A 20,804-nucleotide genomic window follows, 5' to 3' on the forward strand; every position below is an offset into this window, starting at 1 on the left:
ACGTCACAGATTGCGCGGCGCAGGGAAGTTCGTCACCGCCGCTGGGCTGTTGGTCCCGCTGAAGCTATCGAGGTTCTGATCGTTTCCATTTTTGTTTGGGTTCAAATTCGGACTCTTGGCGACGCTTTCTGAAAGATAAATCAACAAATAAACACTGCGCGCTGTTTATTCGTCTGTTACGAGCACCGGAAACAGCAGAGTAAAGCGAAAGTTAAGGGACGAAAATGAGTGTGGAGGCTTACGGGCCGAGTTCCCAGACCCTCACCTTCCTGGACACCGAAGAAGCGGAGCTGCTCGGAGCGGACACCCAGGGCTCCGAGTACGACTTCACCGACTTCACTCTTCCGAGCCAGACGCAAACACAAGGCCAGACCCAGAGCCAGTTGGACGGACAGGTTCGAGGCTTTCATTTTCAGCAGAAGGCGCGGTGCTGACGTTAGCTTGCCGCTGCTAGCCCGCTATTATTAAAACTACTAGCCTCCTTAGCTTAGCTTAAGCTAACGTTTGCTGAGACCGTTAAGTACACTCTTAAAGTTGCTCCAGTTGTCTCACCTCCTTATTTCTGATATCTAAATCAAAACAGGGTCACGGAAATGTCTCCAGTCGTTTGGGATGACAGTAGTTTCACCGTTGACAATCTGTCAACGTGTCCACATCCTCACTGTGCGCCTTCCTCAGCCGTTAGCTGGTCTGTTAGCACCGAGTTTGTCTCATAATGATCGTCTCTACCACATGTTAGAGGCTAAAATACTGTCCTCAAGGAGAAGAACAGCTTCTCTGGAGAAAGTTTACTCAATTATAAGTAAACCTGTTTGCTGAAGCTTGTGCTCCGGTGAAAGTATAGTTAGCTGTAATGACGCTTATGGAAAAAAACGCATGTGGAAGGTGAAAATCACATAAAATGGACCAGTAATTTATTTCCTACGCATTCGACAGATCAATGGTCCTGATGAGGGTCTTCACAATGGAGGAATGGATGACTCTGTGGTCAAAACCAGCCAGTTGTTGGGCGAGCTCAACTTTGAGGAGGATGAAGAAGACACCTACTACACCAAAGATCTTCCAATACACGCATGCAGGTACCGCGAGAGGAACCAGAACATCCTGTGTGGTTCTACTGCTCTGTTTTTCTCCATATTGTTCCTCTAACACTTAATCCTCTTTGTCACCTGAGACACATTTTGTGTTTCTAACTATGTTAAAGTAGCATCTTTCAGATGAACCTTCTGGTCTTTGATCATCCATCTGTTATTTTTGGTTAGTTTGGGGTCATGTTGTGGGGACAGCTGCCTCAGCAGGAGGCACTCAGGCCACCTCCTCCAGGGGAATCCCCAGGCATTCCCAGACTAGCTGAGAAACATAATCTCTCCAGCTTGTCCTGTTTTTTCCTCTGGCGTCCATTGTTTGTGTACATATATTTTTAGTAGAATAACATGTTGAGTGGTGCAGAGCTTTTCTTGTTTTTAAGATATATCTGTGCAGCCTTAGTGATGATGCCACTTTAGATTTATGGCTCAAAATACTCATCCGGGAGTCTTTCCAGTTAGTTGGAAATGTAAACAAATGCAGCAGCTGATCAGACGTGTTCTTTGTTGCATGTCGGTGTCACTGGGTTCATTCTTCCAGCTGCTTCTTTCAAGCAGTTTAAATGAAAATTGTCTTATATAGTCACTATAAATAGGGAGTATAAATAAGGCTTAAGTTTTATAGGTTTTGGCTTTAAATTGTGCTGCAATGATGATGTAATTAAAACTGATTCACAGAGGAAACTAGTCTTCCAAGTATAGCATGATTTATATGATCTGTGGTCCAACATCACGCTTCTTTGTATAATAGCAAACGTTTATGTATTTTACAAATCACTAAAGGTAAATTCTCTGTGTTAATTTTTTAACATATAAATCTGAGCTGTTGTGTAAGCAGTCTGATCCTTGGGAGAAAAAGGTATTGTTTCTTTCATTGTTAAATGATTTTTTATGGATGTAGCAGCACTGCAGCACATCACCATCCTGAATTAGTGACATCCGTTTTATTGGAAACTATTTGTAACTTTACTCACTGCTTTGTGCAGATTTGTTTCAGATAAACACTCCTTTGTTTACAGTTCTTTTTCACCTGTCCTGCATTTTCTGAAAGCACACACTGCTGTGATTTTGACTTGAGAATGACACAGTGATTCATAGTGGGAAGATGTTTTCCATGGAGCAGTGATAAGAGAGATGCTGCTGTTGACCATTAACTTTTTACTAAAGAGGCAAATAAGATAAATATATTTTTGTAAAGCTGTTTTGCAGGATCAGTCTGTGGTTAGAATTTAAAATAATGTAATATTAAATTATGTAAAATGCTAAATATCTAGATCTGTGGGATGAAACGTGTCATTTTTTTGCAGCTACTGCGGCATCCATGATCCAGCGTGTGTGGTGTACTGCAACACCAGTAAGAAGTGGTTCTGTAATGGCCGTGGTAACACGTCTGGCAGGTCTGTGGTCTCATCTTCCTCTGATTTACACACGTAATGTAAGATCATCACACCATGACTGCAGCAGCAATAATCAGGAAATGTTGGCATGAAAACAGTCTGTTAACAGATTGTTAGAATGTGGATGTGTATTTTTCTGTTGATTCTGTCACATTGAAACCAATATTACCAAAAATGTGGTTTATTACTAAATTACTATATCGTGTCATTAAATAAATCTTAAAATGTGGTATGTAGACCAATTGTCATGCATTATAGAATACTATCAATAAACACTACAGCTATTTAAAAAATTAGAGAGCATTTAAAATGATCAGTTTCTTTAATTTTAATTTTTATAGGTATATATTTGAGCAAAATAAACATTGTTCTTTTATCCCATGAACTACTGATATGTCTCTGAAATTCCAAGCAAAAATTTAGTATTTGTTTGCAGAAAATGAGAAATGGTCAAAATAATGAAAAAGATGCAAATAATGCAGAGAAAACAAGTTCATATTCATTTAGAAACAATACTAAAGTTTTAACTCAGGAAGAGTTCAGAAATCAATATTTGGTGGAATAACTAGGAGGTTTTCAATGAGGTTCAGTGCAGTGGGCTCTTAGTTTTTACCAGAGTTGTACATATGTAACTATACCTGCATCTTTGGTGACTTTATGTGTCCTTTGTTTCTCCTTCAGCCACATTGTGAACCACATGGTGAGGGCCAAATGTAAAGAGGTGACTCTTCATAAAGACGGGCCTCTGGGCGAAACGGTGCTGGAGTGCTACAACTGCGGCTGTCGCAACGTCTTCCTGCTGGGCTTCATCCCAGCTAAAGCCGACTCTGTGGTGGTGCTGCTCTGCAGGTAAAGGCAAACATCCAGAGACTGGTTTATTACTGCTACTAAACTTTCTATTACACTCTTCTTACAAACAATATATGACGAAGGTTCCTACTTTGAGAAGTCTATTTTAGCACTTCTTTCTTGTTCTACAGTCCAGTGAACAGTTATGTCTCTGCTGACTTAGTTTAAAAGCAGGGATTCACAGTTTATGTATATTTCTGAGGGGGAAACATTGACAAGATCTAAAATGATTGTTTTAGATTCTCTTCTCTTCCAAATCTGCTCCTTAAACAGGCTTTAAACTTTGTTTAGGTGGCTAACCTCAAACAATCTTATTTATCGACTAGTTGGTTCTCTGTCATGGAAAATAATACAGTTAATGAAATTTTAATAGAAAAAGAAACTAGGAAGGTAACTGAACTGCGACAACAGTGTAGGTGTTGACGTAACTTTGATGTAAGAGCAGAAACATTCTGATCTCTGAAAGAAAACTGTATAATAATAGTTATATTTACTTTCCCTTTGGGATTTATAAAGTATTTTTTAATTGCCACATATCAGATAATAAAAGAAAAACAGTTTAAGTGAACAAAGTTGTATTTATTTTGCTTCAGGCAAGTTAAAAATGAGTTGGAACTGAAAAATAGTTTTGGTTTGGGTTCCTTTGGACTTTGTTTACATACCTGTTGCAGTGTGACGTGATGCGCCTCGGCTGCCTCAGTCTGGCTGGTAAAAGATGCTGCACTGCAGAATTAAATATGGGTGGGAATATTTAAATATTTGCTGACCTTTGCCCCTTGCAAACCAACAATCAGCTGATCTTATTCACTTATAAATGATCCCAGCGTCTCGCACCTCATCAGAAACAGAAACTAAATCATTCTCAGCAACCTGTCATTCTGGATTCTTATATTTTAGTTTTACAGTTTGGAGATTTATTTGCCAATATGCTGAATATGTGCTTTTACATCCACACATGATTGTGTTCCAGTTTCCATGCATCATTTGTTGGAGCTTTCTTACCTGCTTCTGATGCCACTTTTTGATCTCATTGTATGTGAGGATCACAGCAACAATGAAATGTCTTTAACATACAGTATTAAATCAGAAGAGCGCTCGGTTTCAGTAAATCCTCTCCAGTAAAAGTTGGAATTAACTTTTTTTTAATTAGCTCTTCCTTACCCGAGCTAGAAAATTTTTTTGATGTTGATTGCTGGGTGGTGTTTCTAAATACAGCAATTTTGTTTTAGGGCTGAAACGATTAATCAGATTATTTGATTATTGACATAATTGTCAACTAATGTAGTAATCGATTAATTAATTAGAGTATACAGACTGAAAAAGAGGCTAAAAAATCAACTTAAGAGCGGAAATTAAGCCAGAAATGTTCAAAATGTATTTTCTATATTGTATTGAATATAAAAATCAACTTTATTTTACCCAAAACTCCTCAAGTGGCTTAGTTTCAGCTTCAGCTGGTTCAAATTCACTAATAAAATTTATTTTAAAAATTATTTGAATTGTTTATTTGCATCTTCTAATGTATTTCTAACATTATGCAAAAAAGCTCCAAGTTGTTAAATGAAAAATCTGCTGGATTTTTATTCAATTAATCATCAGAATAGTTGATTTACTAAAGTAATAGTTAGCTGCAGCCCTGCTTTGTTTTACACATATTCTGAAGTCGTTTTGTCTGCGGTGCTGAAGGTGCATGATGTTTTGGTCCATTCAACTTTATAAGCTCACTAAGAATTTTCTGGTCTCCTCAGAATTTGTTAACAAAGATAATCAAATGTTAACAGCTTCTGAATTGTTCTCCTTTGCATCTCAAAACCTGGGAAAATATATTTTATTCGCCTTTTTCAGAGCAAGAAAATCTGAGAAGTTGATGTAAAAGGTCAAAAAGTCAGTAAGTTTTCTGACTACTTTGATTTAATTTGTTTCTAAAGACAAAATTACATCTAGATTAATGAAAAGCTGTTCAGTGGGAGCCTTCAGATTACAGTTCAGTTTGTTATGTCTGTATTGGTTCATGATGCAGCCTCCAGCTGCAGGCCGAAGCACGGCTTGTTTGGGGCCACACGGTTTGTGTTTGCACAATAGGTTGTAAAATATCCACTGAGTTATTAAATCGTCTTTGTTAAATATTTACTTTCTGATTTAATTTTCGCGTGCAGGCAGCCGTGTGCGAGCCAGAGCAGCTTGAAAGACATCAACTGGGACAGCTCCCAGTGGCAGCCGCTGATCCAGGACCGCTGCTTCCTGTCCTGGTTGGTGAAGATCCCGTCGGAGCAAGAGCAGCTCCGCGCCCGTCAGATCACTGCCCAGCAGATCAACAAGCTGGAGGAGCTCTGGAAGGTAGCAGAGCTGCTTTACGAGGCGTTTAGAGCATCCTGCAGCTGCAGGAAACGCCTTCGCCGCTTAGATTTACAGGCCGGCTCTATCTGACTATTTTATTTTTTATTTTAAGGACAATCCTGGCGCTACGTTGGAAGACCTGGAGAAACCCGGAGTGGATGAAGAACCCCAGCATGTGCTGCTGCGCTACGAAGACGCCTACCAGTACCAGAACATCTTCGGCCCTTTGGTCAAACTGGAGGCCGACTATGACAAAAAGCTAAAAGAGTCACAGGTACAGAGTGCAAAATACATGAATAGAAGAGTTTAAATCATAAGGGATAAAGAAATGAGTAAATGAGAGTTTTGCTTCTTATCTCAAACATTACTGCAGATTTTTTTTGGATTCATATTCTTTTAATCTTCCAGGTTATTTTTCATGTTTTGTGGGGTTAACAAAAGCATTTCTGCATTATTGAAACTTTCAACATTCCCTCGATAAACAATCAATGAGTCAAATACTGACAATTCAGTTTCTGTTTTAATTCAGTCTCTTATTTTTAATTTGTAAAAGCAAATTTTATGATTTGTGATTCACTTTGTTGTTTGAGTTTAGTATAAGGTTGAGGACGTACTGCTCTGCAAAAAAGGGATCATTTTGAAAAGTGCAGCACATTTTCTTCCTTTATAATGATTTTTATTTTTATTTTAGATTTTACTCTCCAACAGTTTTCTAAAACCCTCAGATCTGCTGCTTAGAATCATTTAATCACAGAAATGAGCTAAATATGACAAACTTAGCATTTAATAAAGCTGTGTTTGTTACTTTTTTGGCTGTTTTGTAATTTCTAAGTAGAATGAAAGATAATAATAATAAAGAGGAAAATAATAACTTTACTGAAACAAACTACCATAGGCCTTATTATTTAGATTACCACTGCTACTATATGTGGAAAATAACAATGCATAGTGTGGAATATTCACCAAAATTACTTTAAACGAGAAACATCTTAGAGTATTTAATGTAAAGTAATGTTTTAATGTTACATCTGAAGCCTCTGCGTCTCGTCTTAATCAGTGTAAAACAGACCACGAATCCTCAGTGACTAAAGGTGAGGAGTTATGAATGAGGCCTAGTTTTAATAAATGCAGAAGCTCCCTCCCTCGTTTCTCCACACAGCGTTCAGATGACTTTATGTTGAGTACTAATAAAACCGCAGTCGGTTTTGTTCACCGCCAGGCTCAAACGTCTCCATCGTACTGAGAAGGTCAACTTACAGTCGATTTGATCTGGAGAGTTTTTGATTGATGTGTAAAAGTTGCAGGAAAAAAATCTCATTGACTGAACTTGCTTCCCCTGCAATTCAACATAGCAGCCATGGTTGCCATAGCAGCGTTTCTCACCGCAAAAAGAGAGAAATGCATGAGAAAAACTCACATTAGTTTTCATTTTTAAACACCTCTGGCTTTACTGATTCTTCTTCTGCAGATGTTCAGTTGTTTTTTGTTTTCTTTTCCAGACTCAAGACAATATAACCGTCAGGTGGGACCTGGGGTTAAACAAAAAGCGGATTGCATATTTCACACTTCCCAAGACGGATTCAGGTGGTAATGCTTTCAACGTTGTTTCCTCCAGTGGTTCTGTGGTGTCGCTGTAGCTCCCTCCAAACTCCCCTCAGTCATCAGACTTGCATGCAGCCTCCCTCCTTCCTGCATTTTTTGGTGGCATCCCTACATTTTTTTTTTATTTTTAATTTTTTCACTAGTTTGTTGTCATGAGTCTTAGGGCGTGATTGATGTTTTTGTCGCTTTTCAGCATAAACAGGTTAGTAACTTGTTTGTTTTTGGTGAATCCCAGATATGCGGCTGATGCAGGGCGATGAGATCTGCCTGCGCTACAAAGGAGATCTGGCTCCTCTGTGGAAAGGCATCGGCCATGTCATCAAAGTCCCCGACAGTATCCTTTATGTTCCCAACAGCTTCAGCTGTGCTCAACGAATCAATGACATGCTTAAAAATTGTTAAAAGTGTAGCTGTGTTGTTTTTTTCCTTAATAGCTTGTTTTTAAAGACTATGGGGATGAAATTGCCATTGAGCTGCGCAGCAGCGTCGGAGCGCCTGTGGAAATCCCTCATAACTTCCAAGTGGATTTTGTTTGGAAATCAACTTCCTTTGACAGGTTTGTGACATTTTTAAAGATTTAAATTAGGAGCGCACCGATTTATCGTCCAGCCGGTTTCTTTAATTTTGGGAGATTGGTGATCGGCCAATCTTGTCCACCGATGTTATCAACCTCTGCAAAAGTCTAAAAATCAACCTCTGTGCTTTTCTTTTCTCCTGTGAGAGAAGTTTGACTGACAAACCGGCCGACCAGGTCATGTCTGCACATTCACATTTAATAGTCACCCCATTGTTGCCAATTCAGCAACTTTCTTGTCAATGTCAATGTCAATGTCAAATTTATTTATATAGCACCTTACAGCAGACAAGACTGCACCAAAGTGCTGCACAAAATAACAACACAAAAACAACAACACAATGACAAAACAGAACACACATCATTTAAATGCCAAAGAGTAAAAATGAGTTTTAAGAAGCGATTTAAAATGGTCCAGGCTGTGGGCAGATCTAATCTGGAAAGGTAAGTTATTCCATAAAACAGGAGCAGCAACAGAAAAAGCTCGATCTCCTTTCCTCTTAAGTCGAGTTCGAGGAACTGTAAGTAATAACTGATTATTTGATCGTAGCGTTCTGGACACAGACTGGAAATTTAAAAGGTCCCGAAGATAAGGGGGGGCTAACCCATTTAAAACTTTAAAAGTTAACAAAAGAATCTTAAAATCTATTCGATAAAAAACAGGCAGCCAGTGTAAAGATGCCAGAGTTGGCCTTATGTGGTCATGCTTCCTGGTTCCTGTGAGAAGCCGTGCTGCTGCGTTATGGATCATTTGAAGTCGCTGAATCTGTGATTTTTCCATCCCTCTATATAAAGAGTTGCAGTAATCCAGTCGAGTTGTTATGAAGGCATGGATAAGTCTTTCAAAGTCCTTAAAACCGAAATAAGATTTAACTTTTGCTAAAAGCCGAAGGTGATAAAAACTCGATTTAACGACAGAACTAACTTGTTTATGTAGCTTTAGAGAGCTGTCAAAAGTGAAACCAAGATTCCTAGCAGAGGTCTGATAAGAGCGAGCTAAAGAACCAAGAATCTGATCTGGATTTGTAGTCTGAAGTTTCTGACCAAATAATAGAACTTGAGTTTTGCTTTCATTGAGGTGAAGAAAGTTTTTTTCCATCCATAATTTAACTTCAGCTAAACAGTTTAGCAACAGCTGAAGAGAATCAGTTGTACCATTTTGCAATTTAAGGGGCAAATAAATCTGGATATCATCTGCAAAACAATGAAAGGAAATATTAAATTTTTGGAAAATTTTACCAAGAGGCAGTAAATACAAGATAAACAAAATGGGCCCTAAAATTGACCCTTGGGGAACACCATACTTTAATGGTCTGGCCCCAGAACAGGATTGGTCAAGATGAACAGAAAAGGTTCTGTTTTCTAAATAAGACTTGAACCATTGGAATACTGAGCCTCGCAGGCCAACACAGTGTTTTAATCTATGTAAGAGAATTTGATGATCTACAGTATCAAATGCAGAGCTCAAATCTAGAAGTAATAAAACTGCAATGTTGCCTGAATCAACTGTTAAGAGGAGATCATTATACACTCGGAGCAAGGCAGATTCAGTGCTATGAGCAACTTTAAACCCAGACTGGAACTTCTCAGTTATATTATTGTCTTTTAAAAACATTTCAAGCTGAATAAAAACTAATTTCTCAAGAATTTTAGATAAGAAAGGCAATTTAGAAATGGGCCTGAAGTTTGCTAGGTCACTGGGGTCTAGATTGGATTTTTTAAGAAGAGGTTTGACCACAGCATGTTTGAGAGTAGATGGTACACAACCTGACTGCAATGAGGTATTTATCACCTTAAGAATGTAGCTGCCAAAAATCAGAAAAATGTCTTTTATCAGACGAGTAGGAAGACAGTCCAGTGGATAATTTGAAGGCCGCAGATGGTTTATAACCAACTTCAGTTCATCCATGGAAACTGGCTGAAAGTGCTCTAGAGTTGCTGGGCATTGTGGCATTCCAAGGGAATCTAAGTCTACCAGCTTATTCAAGCCTCTAAGAGCTTCAATCTTTCCTATAAAGAACATAGAGAAAGCCTCACAACGTTCAACAGAGTCTAAAGGACTTGATATAATCGAGGGATTGACAATCCTATCCAGGACATTAAAAAGGACCTGCGGCCTATGCCTATTTGAAGCTACAAAAGTAATAAAATATTTCGATTTTGCTAATTTGACAGCCTTCTGATAATTAATTAGACTGTCTCTCAAAATTTGAAAGGAAACCTGAAGCTTATCTTTTTTCCACCTCCTCTCAGCGCGCCTACATTCTCGTCTAAGCGCGCGTGTGGTTTCATTAAGCCACGGCTCCAAAACTTCAAAACTTTCTTGATATATTGAGCAGCATTTCAAACAAAAAAATGGTACCAGCCAAAATTGGAATCGGTAAGTTAGGCTTCTTAAAAGATCGGCAATCGACCAGAAAACTGCAGTCGGTGCACCCCTAATTTAAATTATAAAAATAAAAATACTGGCATTCTGGAAAGGTTTCTGGTTTGTTCCAGTTTTTACTATATGCTCTTATTTTCTGGAAAAATTACTGTATTTCTCAATTCATTTTCCATTATAACCTTCCCATTACATATTTAAATGACCAGGAGCCTCAGGAAAGTTATGTCTAAAAAATAATATCATTTCTAAAAATGTTTTACATAATTTATTTAGAATTATTTTACAATTATATATTAGTTTGAGCTTTATATCACTGTGTAAAGTCTGTGTGAATGTGGCTGTAGTGTGAAGCAACTTGAGATATAAATTGAGTTTGTTTACCATTTTAAAAATTGTTATTAATTAGGAGTTAATTGGTGATTAGTAAAGATCGAGGGCCTTGTTTATTGAAAACTTTAGATTTGGTTCTGAGATGATTGGAAAACAAGTTTCATGTGTAATTCATTAAACCGTGGATCTTCTGGCCAATCCTAGTCTACAAATCAGGTGGCAGGAATTATTTACATTTAATTGTAATAATTTGTAGCTTCAGTCCCTCAAACACAGAATTGATAAGAAAGATTTATGAAAAATAATATTTTGTTTGTTGGATTTTAAGGCAACAATATTGATTGACTGAGCAAAAATAAACACAGAAGCCTAAATGCATCAGAAGTTTGAAAATGTTTGTCTTCTTTTAAAAGCACTTGATAGGGAGAAAAAGTATTTAATGATCACATACCGGGCTGCACGATTTTTAGAAAATATTGCAATGACGACATCAGGTGCGAAATATTCCACTTTTCTTCTTTCCTCTGTCTTCTTTCCGCTGAGTCCTACTCTATTTGAGCTTTAGCTTTTTAGGTAAATTCTCACATCCTTTCGAAGCGTTGCTCCAGTAGGTTCTTCCAAAAACTGTTGCAGAACGTCTGGAAAACAACAGTATGGAGAACATTTGCTCTGTTCACAGATTTCCATTCATAATTGTGATTCTAGCTTTAGGAAATTAAATCAACTTAAAAGTCACTCAGCATAAACATTTGTTGGATCCGGTGATTATTTCAACTTTGTCTTAATTTACATTTCAATATAGTTTCCAGTTCAACAGCAATCTTCCTTAGAAGTCCTTATTTTAAAGAGGTTTTAAAATATTTCCTAATCCAAAAGCTAAAAGTTGCACATCTGGACTTGGAGTCGTTTTTCCTGTTTGTTTTTTTGTTCAGGATGCAGAGCGCCCTGAAGACGTTTGCTGTCGATGAAACCTCCGTGTCCGGTTACATTTACCACAAACTTCTGGGTCACGAGGTCGAAGACGTCACCATCAAGTGCCAGCTGCCGAAGCGCTTCACCGCTCCGGGCCTGCCGGACCTGAACCACTCACAGGTCAGAGTCAAACTCTGATTACCCTCCATTATTTGCATCTAATGTTGTAGTTTTCTCACTTATTTGTTTATTTGTATTAAAAACGGCACCTTTGTCTAGGTTTACGCTGTGAAGACGGTGCTGCAGCGGCCGCTCAGTCTCATCCAGGGGCCGCCCGGCACCGGGAAAACCGTCACCTCCGCCACGATCGTGTACCACCTGTCCCGACAGGGAAATGGGTGAGACACATCATCCTTAAATTTAGACGCGCTCTAGATACCAGTTTTACTGTTTCTGTGTTTGGTCCTGCAGACCTGTCCTGGTGTGCGCTCCCAGTAACATCGCCGTGGATCAGCTGACGGAGAAGATTGACAAGACTGGCCTGAAGGTCGTCAGGTTGTGCGCCAAGAGCCGGGAGGCCATCGAGTCTCCGGTCTCTTTCCTGGCGCTCCACAACCAGATCAGCAACATGGACAGGTCAGCGGAGGAGAAGGAACTTCAAACACCTAAACGTGTTTTAATATTTGTTGTTAAATCAGTTAATCAATCAATAACCACATTTCAATTAACTCTTTTCGTAAGGCATTTCAAGTCGCTTTACATCAATAAAACACTAAAATATAAAGTCTTAGAACGTCTTAGAGTGCCATCGTTACACGTCAGATTGATGTTTCAAAAGGAACTTCAACCAGGTGGGTTTTTAGTCTAGATTTAAAGGCTCTCAGTGTTCCAGCTACTTTTGCAATTTTCTGGAAGTTTATTCCAGATTTGTGGTGCATAGAAGCTGAATGCTGCAACCATGTTTGGTTCTGGTTAAGTTAGAAAATGCTAACAATCATCTCGGGCTGAAACGATTAATCAAACTAATAGTTAAGTGGACTGAACAGACTCACAAAAACAAATTTAATTTGGTGAAAAAAGCAACATATTCAAAGCAGTAATTAAGCCAAAACTTTCTAAAAACATTTTGCATTTAAGATAAAAACACTTTTGTCTGTAAGTATGTTTTAGCCAAAACTCTTGAAGTGGCATTTTTAGCTTCATTTGGTTTTTGCTTTTTATTCTATAAAATATTTAAACTGAAGTCATTGTTAACTGCAACCCATCAGTCATCATCGCTGTAAGTCTTTGCTCATCTGTTCATATTTTTGTGGTTTTTCTTGTTAAATTATGAAAAAAAACTGAAAAAGAAACAAAACATATAAATTCAAAACCATTAAATAAATTTTTAATTTGTTCAGTTAAATGTTTCTGATATTTGTAATTGCTACAGATGTAAACGTTGTTGATTAAAGCTCTGCTTGTCTCATGGGGACAGCATTGAACTGTGGGTGAGTTTTAGGTTTTTGCGTCTCCTCTCGGTCTCTGCAGCATGCCGGAGCTCCAGAAGCTGCAGCAGCTGAAGGATGAGACCGGAGAGCTGTCGTCTGCTGATGAGAAGCGTTACCGGGCTCTGAAGCGCACCGCCGAGAGGGAGCTGCTCATGGTGAGACCTCAGGGTTCTTTGTGTGCGAAAAATAAGATCATCCATAAAACAGTGACGGACTCTGAAGTAAACTCTGTTTTGTTCACGGTGTCTGCATCGTTAAAAAGTCTGAAGTTCATAAAGTAAATAGTAAGTTGCCCTCGTGTGGCACAACTATTTAATTTAATATGTTGCTGTTTTTCTGTCGGGACCTTTGTGTCAGGAAAACGTTTGAGTCGTGCGCAGATATCTTGATTGTGTTCTGTTTCTCGATCCGATTGAGGCTACCACTAGCTAGCTGCAAATCTTCTCTTGCTAGCTACATGATTTACATGTTATGAGTTATTAGGAATTTAACACCGGTTGGCTGGTTAACTGTTGTTTTTGCTTTTGGTTCATTTCTGATGCCAATCCATGCAAGGCTTTGATGCATTCAAAGAGTCACAAAGAGTGTAAGAAGCACAAACATAAATTTCAGTTTGTCCTAAACTTGATTGTAATACAGCAGGATTCCCCGAGCATCCCCTGTATTTATAGTTTATAGGTTTTATGGCCTTAAATTTTATTCAAGGTGGCATTAAGAAGAAATAAGACCTTTTATGGAAAATTCACCTTTGTGTGGTTTTTTTTACACTTCCATTTGGGTTTCTACTGTTTCTAAAAACAGCCCAAGCGTTTAAAAAAATCCCACCCAGCCTTGCTTTTGGAATTAAGCTAATGTTTCTTGGTGAAACGAGCCGTTTCAATAACATCCGGAATGTAGCATCACAAATCAGCAGACACCGCCCCTCACCTTGTACCCTAAGCAGAGCTCCAGCACATTTGGTCAGCTGGGTTTATCTCTCTATATGCTGTACAATGGCTGCTGGAAAAGAAAAGTGTTTTGTTGTTGACTTGTCATTCAGAAAACACTTGCTGCATTCTTCTTGGTTGTGCAGGAGGCTCTACTTCTGCTTTTCAAAGATGTACGGTTGTATAATTGTGCACCTGTTTGCAGCTATCTTCACCTGGGAGTGTAAACGTTGTAGTTGGGGGCGTGGCCAGCTGCGGTTTATTTGGACTTAAAGTGAAGCTCATTTTGAAAGGAGCTCAAAATAGGCAGAACTGATCATCAGTGAAAAATGATTTTGTGTAAAAAAAAGAATAAATAAATAAATAAATTAATGAACAGGTTTAGTACAGCCTACAGATGTATCCTAACCTGTTGAAGGAACAATAACGGGTCACCTTTAATTTGGCTTGTTGAACATTGTGTTGATGCCGTACAGACAGAAGGAATCAATCTTCTGTCTCCTCTTCATTGTGCAGAACGCTGACGTGATTTGCTGCACCTGCGTTGGAGCTGGAGATCCCCGTCTGGCCAAGATGCAGTTCCGGTCCATTCTGATCGACGAGAGCACCCAGGCCACCGAGCCGGAGTGCATGGTCCCGGTGGTGCTGGGAGCAAAGCAGGTACCGTTACAGGAAACAAAACAACCTTCTCCATGCTAAACGCTGCTTCATTACAGAAACAACTTTCATTCTCATCTGAGTGTTAAATCAGAGTCTGATGGATTCTTCAAATTCTTGGAATTGCTTGAATTTCAGTTCAGCGAAAAGTGTTTGATATTCAGACAACAATTATTTACAGTTGGATATTTTCATACACATGATGAAAAGAGACATTATTTTTTTACTGTGTGAAGTTAAAGTTTTTTAGGTAAATTAAGATTGGCAAAATTATCTAAAATCTATTTGCTAAATGCCAGAAAACTTTTTTAGAGATTTTCTTTGTGGTTTAGCATTTAATTTGATCAGGGAGGTAATTTAAACTTTGAAAAATATTAGTATTATTCCTAATTTGTCAATATACTTATTAATCTGTGTAATTGAATTAAATGTTGGTCTTTACTTTATGTGTTCAACTAAGTTCATGAAATTGGGGGCCTTTTTGTTAAATTAGTGTTTTGTTCTCGGACCAGTAATGTGCATAGGGAGTGAGAGAGATTTGTTATATTTTAGTTCACATTGTCTCTCCTCTAGAATGTGAAATACTATCAGAAGATATTAATAGTCAGGAATAAATTAGATAATCGTGAAGTTTTGGTTAATTAGTATTGTTTTTATTTCCAACGTGTAGAGCTTGAAAAGTTAGAAAACTTACCCTGAAGATGTTTTGAAGGTGTTTGAACTTCACTGTGGGAAACGTGTATGAACCCATTTTGGTTTTGATTGTGAAGTTCTGGCCCACAAGGGGAACTCAGCTGTCCGACTCGCCTGTTTTGCAGCTGATTCTGGTGGGCGACCACTGCCAGCTGGGTCCGGTGGTGATGTGTAAGAAAGCGGCAAAGGCGGGTTTGTCTCAGTCTCTGTTCGAGCGACTGGTGGTGCTGGGAATCCGGCCGATCCGCCTGCAGGTCCAGTACCGCATGCACCCGGCTCTCAGTGCCTTCCCGTCCAACATCTTCTACGAGGGCTCCCTGCAGAATGGCGTTACAGCAGGTGAGCCCAAATATTCTGGTTTCCTCACATGTGTGGGTTTCTCCTGCAGATTGGCAGCTTAAAAAAAAAATCTCTCTTTCTCCCAGCTGATCGCATCAAGAAAGGTTTCGACTTCCAGTGGCCTCAGCCGGACAAACCCATGTTCTTCTACGTGACTCAGGGTCAGGAGGAAATCGCCAGTTCTGGAACGTCATACCTGAACAGGTATCAACAGCCATCTTCCTTGGTTGCTTTTCATAATTTAATCCAAAGATCAATAACATTTAAGGATATAAATCAAAGTCTAAGCCACTATCATAAAGAAAAAACAGACATCGCAATTAGTTAAAATAAATTAAAATGCGCTCAGTAACTTCCTTTGGATAATGATTCATATTTTTGAAGAGCAATTTTGTTTACAGAGACATTAAAATCCATTTTACACTTAAAAGACTGAAGATCTTACCAACTACTTTTTGGTCTAGTTTCTAGTGCCAAAAACTAAACAAAAGTAACTTTTCAGCAAAAAGTAGGAACTTTATTTAAGTAAAAAAAGTTACTTAATATTGAAGCTAAAAAGCTTCTTATTTAATTTAGTCTTAATTCAAGTGTACTAAATATTTGCACTAGAAACTAAACCAAAAATTCTTGGTGAAAGATGTGTTTTTGCAGTAAATAATCTTCTTATTTATTGTTTTTGGTTGTTATTTTGGGTATTTAAAATAACTTCCAGTTCCAGTGTTAACTATTCTTTACAAAATTAAAGTTTATTAGTATTTGAGGACACCAACTTGCATTATTTGAAAATGGTCTTAAAGCGACAATATTATTATTTATTGCTGGGTCAATTTATCCTCCAGCTTAAGCTCTTACTACACTTTTTACATCAGAACTACTGATCCAATCTGCAACAATTTATTTGTTGTTTCCTCTGTTTTCAGTATGGATATTTAAATTTACCTGATGCTGATGTTTTCCAGGACCGAGGCAGCAAACGTGGAGAAAATCACCACCAGGTTGTTGAAGGCAGGAGCGAAACCGGACCAGATCGGCATCATCACGCCGTACGAGGGTCAGCGCTCCTACCTGGTCCAGTACATGCAGTTCAGCGGCTCCCTGCACACCAAGCTGTATCAGGTACCGTTTGGAAATCTTACCGTTAAATTAAAAACTCAAATTCAAAGTCTGGTGAAGATGGCAAGTAAGAATATCAACACTCCGGATCTATCTTCTCCACAGCACCTGTTTGAGCAGGTGGACCGTCAGGCAAGCTCAGAACCTCTAGTCTGATGGGTCACAATCTGTTCTTATGAATATGTTCTTATGAACTCTGGGAGACGGTTCAGGGCTCCCCTGTGCAAATATAACCATCTGAAACATTCATTTGTACCATTAACCTGATAAATGACAGACTAGCAGACCTGGACCGAGCAACAGGAGGTCCAGACGATGACCAACAGTATTATGTAGAGGGTGTATTGTATGTGAATGGAAATGGTTATGGGGCTGTACTGCCAATCTGACATTTGTGCTTTTATGTATTTTTTTGTTTTTATGTATTCATTTGTGGTTACTGTCCTTTTGGGTGGGCTTTTATTGTTGTATTGTTGTATACATTTCTCCTATGGGAGACTAATAAAATGATCTTATCAACACTGAACATTTACAGTGTATTCAAGCTACAACACCTGCAAACAGCTGAGTAATGACAAACCTTTACCCAGGGCTCCAGTTTATTTGACGTTATTTGATTTAATTACTTCAACTCTTCACTTGTATTGTTTCTGGACAGCAAGTGGAAATCGCCAGTGTGGACGCCTTCCAGGGCAGAGAAAAGGATTTCATCATCCTGTCCTGTGTTCGAGCCAACGAGCATCAGGGCATCGGGTTCCTGAATGACCCGCGGCGTCTGAATGTGGCGCTGACCAGAGCAAAGTAAGTGACCCTGCAGACAACAACTAAACCTCACCAAGTATTTCTGGTCTAGTTTCTAGTGCAAATATTTTAATACACATGAAATAAGACAATGTCAATAATTTCCCTCGTAAGAATAAGTACCAGTACCATTCACAGATTATTTTCTGTACAGCCAGATATTTTTCTCATGCTAAAAGTGAAATAATTTGCCAGTAGAACTAATACATTTTCATCAATATTAAGGAATTATTGGCTTAAAACAAGCTCCTATTTCTTGCTAAAAATTACTTAATTTAGTTTATCTTATTTCAAGTGTACTAAGATATTTGCAGTAGAAACTAGACAAGAAATACTTTAATATTTTGTATTTTTGCAGAGCGCAAATGAAAACATAAATAAACCGAGTTAAAATTGCCCTTCAAAAAATATTAATAATCGCTATGGAAATGATCACGCTCGTTCTAATTGAATAAAATGTGGCCTCTGGTTTTTCTTTATTTGACAGTGGCCTAAACTCTGATTCATATTTTTAAATATTTTGATCTCTGGATTAAATTAAGAATAATTTTGTGTTTTTGCAGTGTGGACAATGATATTGAGAGTTTATAAATACAAGATGACCCTTTTATTGTTTTTAAGATGCATCTACGTCAAGTATTAGTTTTATTTAAAATATCCAGGTTATTTTCTCTTTCTCAGCTTTTAACCCGTTGTCTTGTGTGTGCGTAAGGTACGGAGTGATCATCGTGGGGAACCCCAAAGCGCTGTCCAAGCAGCCGCTGTGGAACAACCTGCTGAACTACTACAAGGAGCAGAAGGTTCTGGTGGAGGGCCCGCTCAACAACCTCAGAGAGAGCCTCATGCAGTTCAGCAAGCCTCGCAAACTGGTCAACACCATCAACCCGGTCCGTGACTTATTCATCTGAAACGTCAGTTTTCCTCTGGTTTTCGGGTTTAATGAACTAATATTGTTGTGCGTTGAATGTTAGGGAGGACGTTTCATGAGCACCGCCATGTATGACGCCCGCGAGGCGCTCATCCCAGGTTCCGCCTACGACCGCAGCAGCGCTGGTATTTATTCACCGTTTTAAAATCACAAGTTGTTTCTACAGTCGTCTGCGTTTGTCCTCGACTGATGTGCTGAATTGTGTTTCAGCTGGACGTCCGTCCAACATGTATTTCCAAACTCACGATCAGATCGGGATGATCGGAACCGGGCCGGGTCAGATGGCGGCCATGAACATCCCGATACCCTTCAACCTGGTGATGCCCCCGATGCCTCCGCCCAGCTATCTGGGTCAGACCAACGGCCCGGCTGCAGGTACTCAGAACATCTTCTTTCTCTGTGCATACACTGGTTTGTATCTTTGTAGCTTCTCGCACTCTAAGGGTGTGAAATAAAACGAGACACTGGGAGTGTGTAAAGAGCAGGACAGCCAAAGAGGAAAACATGGAAACTTTTGGAGTGTTTTGTTTTTCACGCCTGATAGTTTGATGCAACATTTGTTAGGGCTCATTTTCTCATTGCTCTACTGTCAAACAATCCAAATCCTTTAAAAAACCTTTTCCCCTCCTCGCCTGTGGGGGCGCTGCACCAATAATAACTGAAGGAAACAACTCAAAAGCCTCAGAAGATTTCTGAGCAACTTTCTTCTTCATGAAATGTAAATAAAAATATCGTCAGATTTTAGTGGTTGTATAATTTCTCTTTTGTCTTTGGTAAAAAAAAAACAACACAAGCTACTTCTCCCGCTACCACTAGACTCTCACGTTTGTTTTGGCTGTATTTACCCAGAATGCCCTGTTCTATAGTCCACTTCTTGCTTTTAGAGCGGTCTCTGGTCTGCTTGCACTCTAACCACACCGGAGTTCACTTTTTCGGTCCACACTAGAGTCTGATGACACATTCACACCTCACCAATCGAACTAGAGCACACGTGTCAAACTCAAGGCCCGGGGGCCAAATCTGGCCTGCCGTAGCTTTTTAAATGGCCCTTTAGACTCCAAATTAGATTAATAAGTCTCTCCAGTTTTTCACAAATCTGCAAAATTCACACAAAACCAACAAATCTCCACATTTTTACTGATTTTACTGCTATTTTTCTCAAAATTGGTCAAAAACATTGATTTTAAGTGACTGCTGTCTCAGGCTTATGATGTGGAGTTATAGTCCATGAGCGATACGGTAATTAATAAAAAGTCACATTTAACATAATACATTAGCACAAATATTGCAAAAAATCCTTACAAACATTTTAAACTGCCACCACAAAATCTGCACATTTTTTCTGAAACACCCCACTAAAACAATCACAAAATCCTGGAAGAACAGCTATTTATTGATATTTTAACAGTTTTAATATATTCTGGCACAAGCAGCCCTTTAAGAACATTCATATTTTTGATATGGCCCAAAATAAAAATGAGTTTGCCTCCCCAGAACTAAATAAACTATGACAACATGGTGTTTGTGAATGTCATCTGTTACTTACTGATGGCTTTTAGTTTCTGGTATAAATATAATTTATTTGGATACTCGGTTGTGTTTTGTAGATTTTATTTTTTTCTCACCTCTGTGTTTCTTCCTTCGTCTTCAGGCCGCGGTGCCATGAAGGGTAAACCTGGACGTGGAGGAAGGCAGCGGGTCCGCGGCTCGGCTCACCACGGCAACGGGCCCAACAGCCAGGCCAGCCAGGACGGGGCTTCCCAGTCCTTCTCCCAGGGGCCACTGACTCAGGGTTACATCTCCATGAGCCAGCCCTCTCAGATGAGCCAACCTGGCCTCTCCCAGCCAGAGTTGTCCCAGGTAACACACAGATACTCAGGATTTAACAACATCTACCTTTTATTACAGAAAATATCTAAACTTGAGGGTTTTTTTCTTTATTTTTGGTCATTTATTTTTATTTTTGTGACGTTTGGATAAATTCAGTTGAATTTCAGTTTACAAATTCAATAAACCAAACAGGTTTTAAGTTAAGTTATTGAAACTTAAAGTTTGCAATAACTTTATTGAAAAGTTATTGAAAGTAACTTTTCTCCTCGTTATCTGGGAAATGTGTTTTCCATTAACCTTAAAACAAATCATGCTGATGTTTAGGAAGTTAGTTTGATTTGCGTGTTTCTGATGCTTCCTGTCTTCTTCTTCTTCTTCTTCTGCAGGATAGCTACCTGGGCGACGAGTTCAAGTCCCAGATCGATGTAGCTTTGTCCCAGGACTCGACTTACCAGGGTGAACGTGCGTACCAGCATGGCGGGGTGACTGGACTGTCACAGTATTAAAGTGTAAGTAGCTACGGTTTTCTCACTAACGCATTTATTTAATCAGTTA

General features: G+C 38.9%; 1 protein-coding gene across 3 annotated transcripts in view; it reads left to right on the forward strand.

Moving 5' to 3' along the window:
• Positions 1-20,804, forward strand: part of LOC102238036 (regulator of nonsense transcripts 1) — a 24,162-nt gene continuing 3,358 nt past the window's right edge. The window contains exons 1-23 of one of the 3 annotated variants that reach the window (XM_023339062.1): positions 1-395; positions 937-1,079; positions 2,393-2,482; positions 3,164-3,331; positions 5,488-5,668; positions 5,781-5,942; positions 7,168-7,255; positions 7,506-7,604; positions 7,718-7,826; positions 11,493-11,652; positions 11,752-11,870; positions 11,944-12,108; positions 13,003-13,117; positions 14,405-14,548; positions 15,364-15,577; positions 15,664-15,781; positions 16,537-16,693; positions 17,349-17,491; positions 18,204-18,378; positions 18,463-18,544; positions 18,630-18,794; positions 20,071-20,279; positions 20,636-20,758. In XM_023339062.1, coding sequence (XP_023194830.1) covers positions 225-395; positions 937-1,079; positions 2,393-2,482; positions 3,164-3,331; positions 5,488-5,668; positions 5,781-5,942; positions 7,168-7,255; positions 7,506-7,604; positions 7,718-7,826; positions 11,493-11,652; positions 11,752-11,870; positions 11,944-12,108; positions 13,003-13,117; positions 14,405-14,548; positions 15,364-15,577; positions 15,664-15,781; positions 16,537-16,693; positions 17,349-17,491; positions 18,204-18,378; positions 18,463-18,544; positions 18,630-18,794; positions 20,071-20,279; positions 20,636-20,755 — 3,297 coding nt within the window. In that variant the 5' untranslated portion in view covers positions 1-224 and the 3' untranslated portion in view covers positions 20,756-20,758. The remainder of the gene's footprint in view (positions 396-936; positions 1,080-2,392; positions 2,483-3,163; positions 3,332-5,487; positions 5,669-5,780; positions 5,943-7,167; positions 7,256-7,505; positions 7,605-7,717; positions 7,827-11,492; positions 11,653-11,751; positions 11,871-11,943; positions 12,109-13,002; positions 13,118-14,404; positions 14,549-15,363; positions 15,578-15,663; positions 15,782-16,536; positions 16,694-17,348; positions 17,492-18,203; positions 18,379-18,462; positions 18,545-18,629; positions 18,795-20,070; positions 20,280-20,635; positions 20,759-20,804) is intronic. The other 2 variants (XM_005800846.3, XM_023339063.1) reach the window with 2 other exon arrangements.

This window comes from Xiphophorus maculatus, chromosome 9 (assembly GCF_002775205.1).
Source record: "Xiphophorus maculatus strain JP 163 A chromosome 9, X_maculatus-5.0-male, whole genome shotgun sequence".
Classification (NCBI taxonomy): domain Eukaryota; kingdom Metazoa; phylum Chordata; class Actinopteri; order Cyprinodontiformes; family Poeciliidae; genus Xiphophorus; species Xiphophorus maculatus.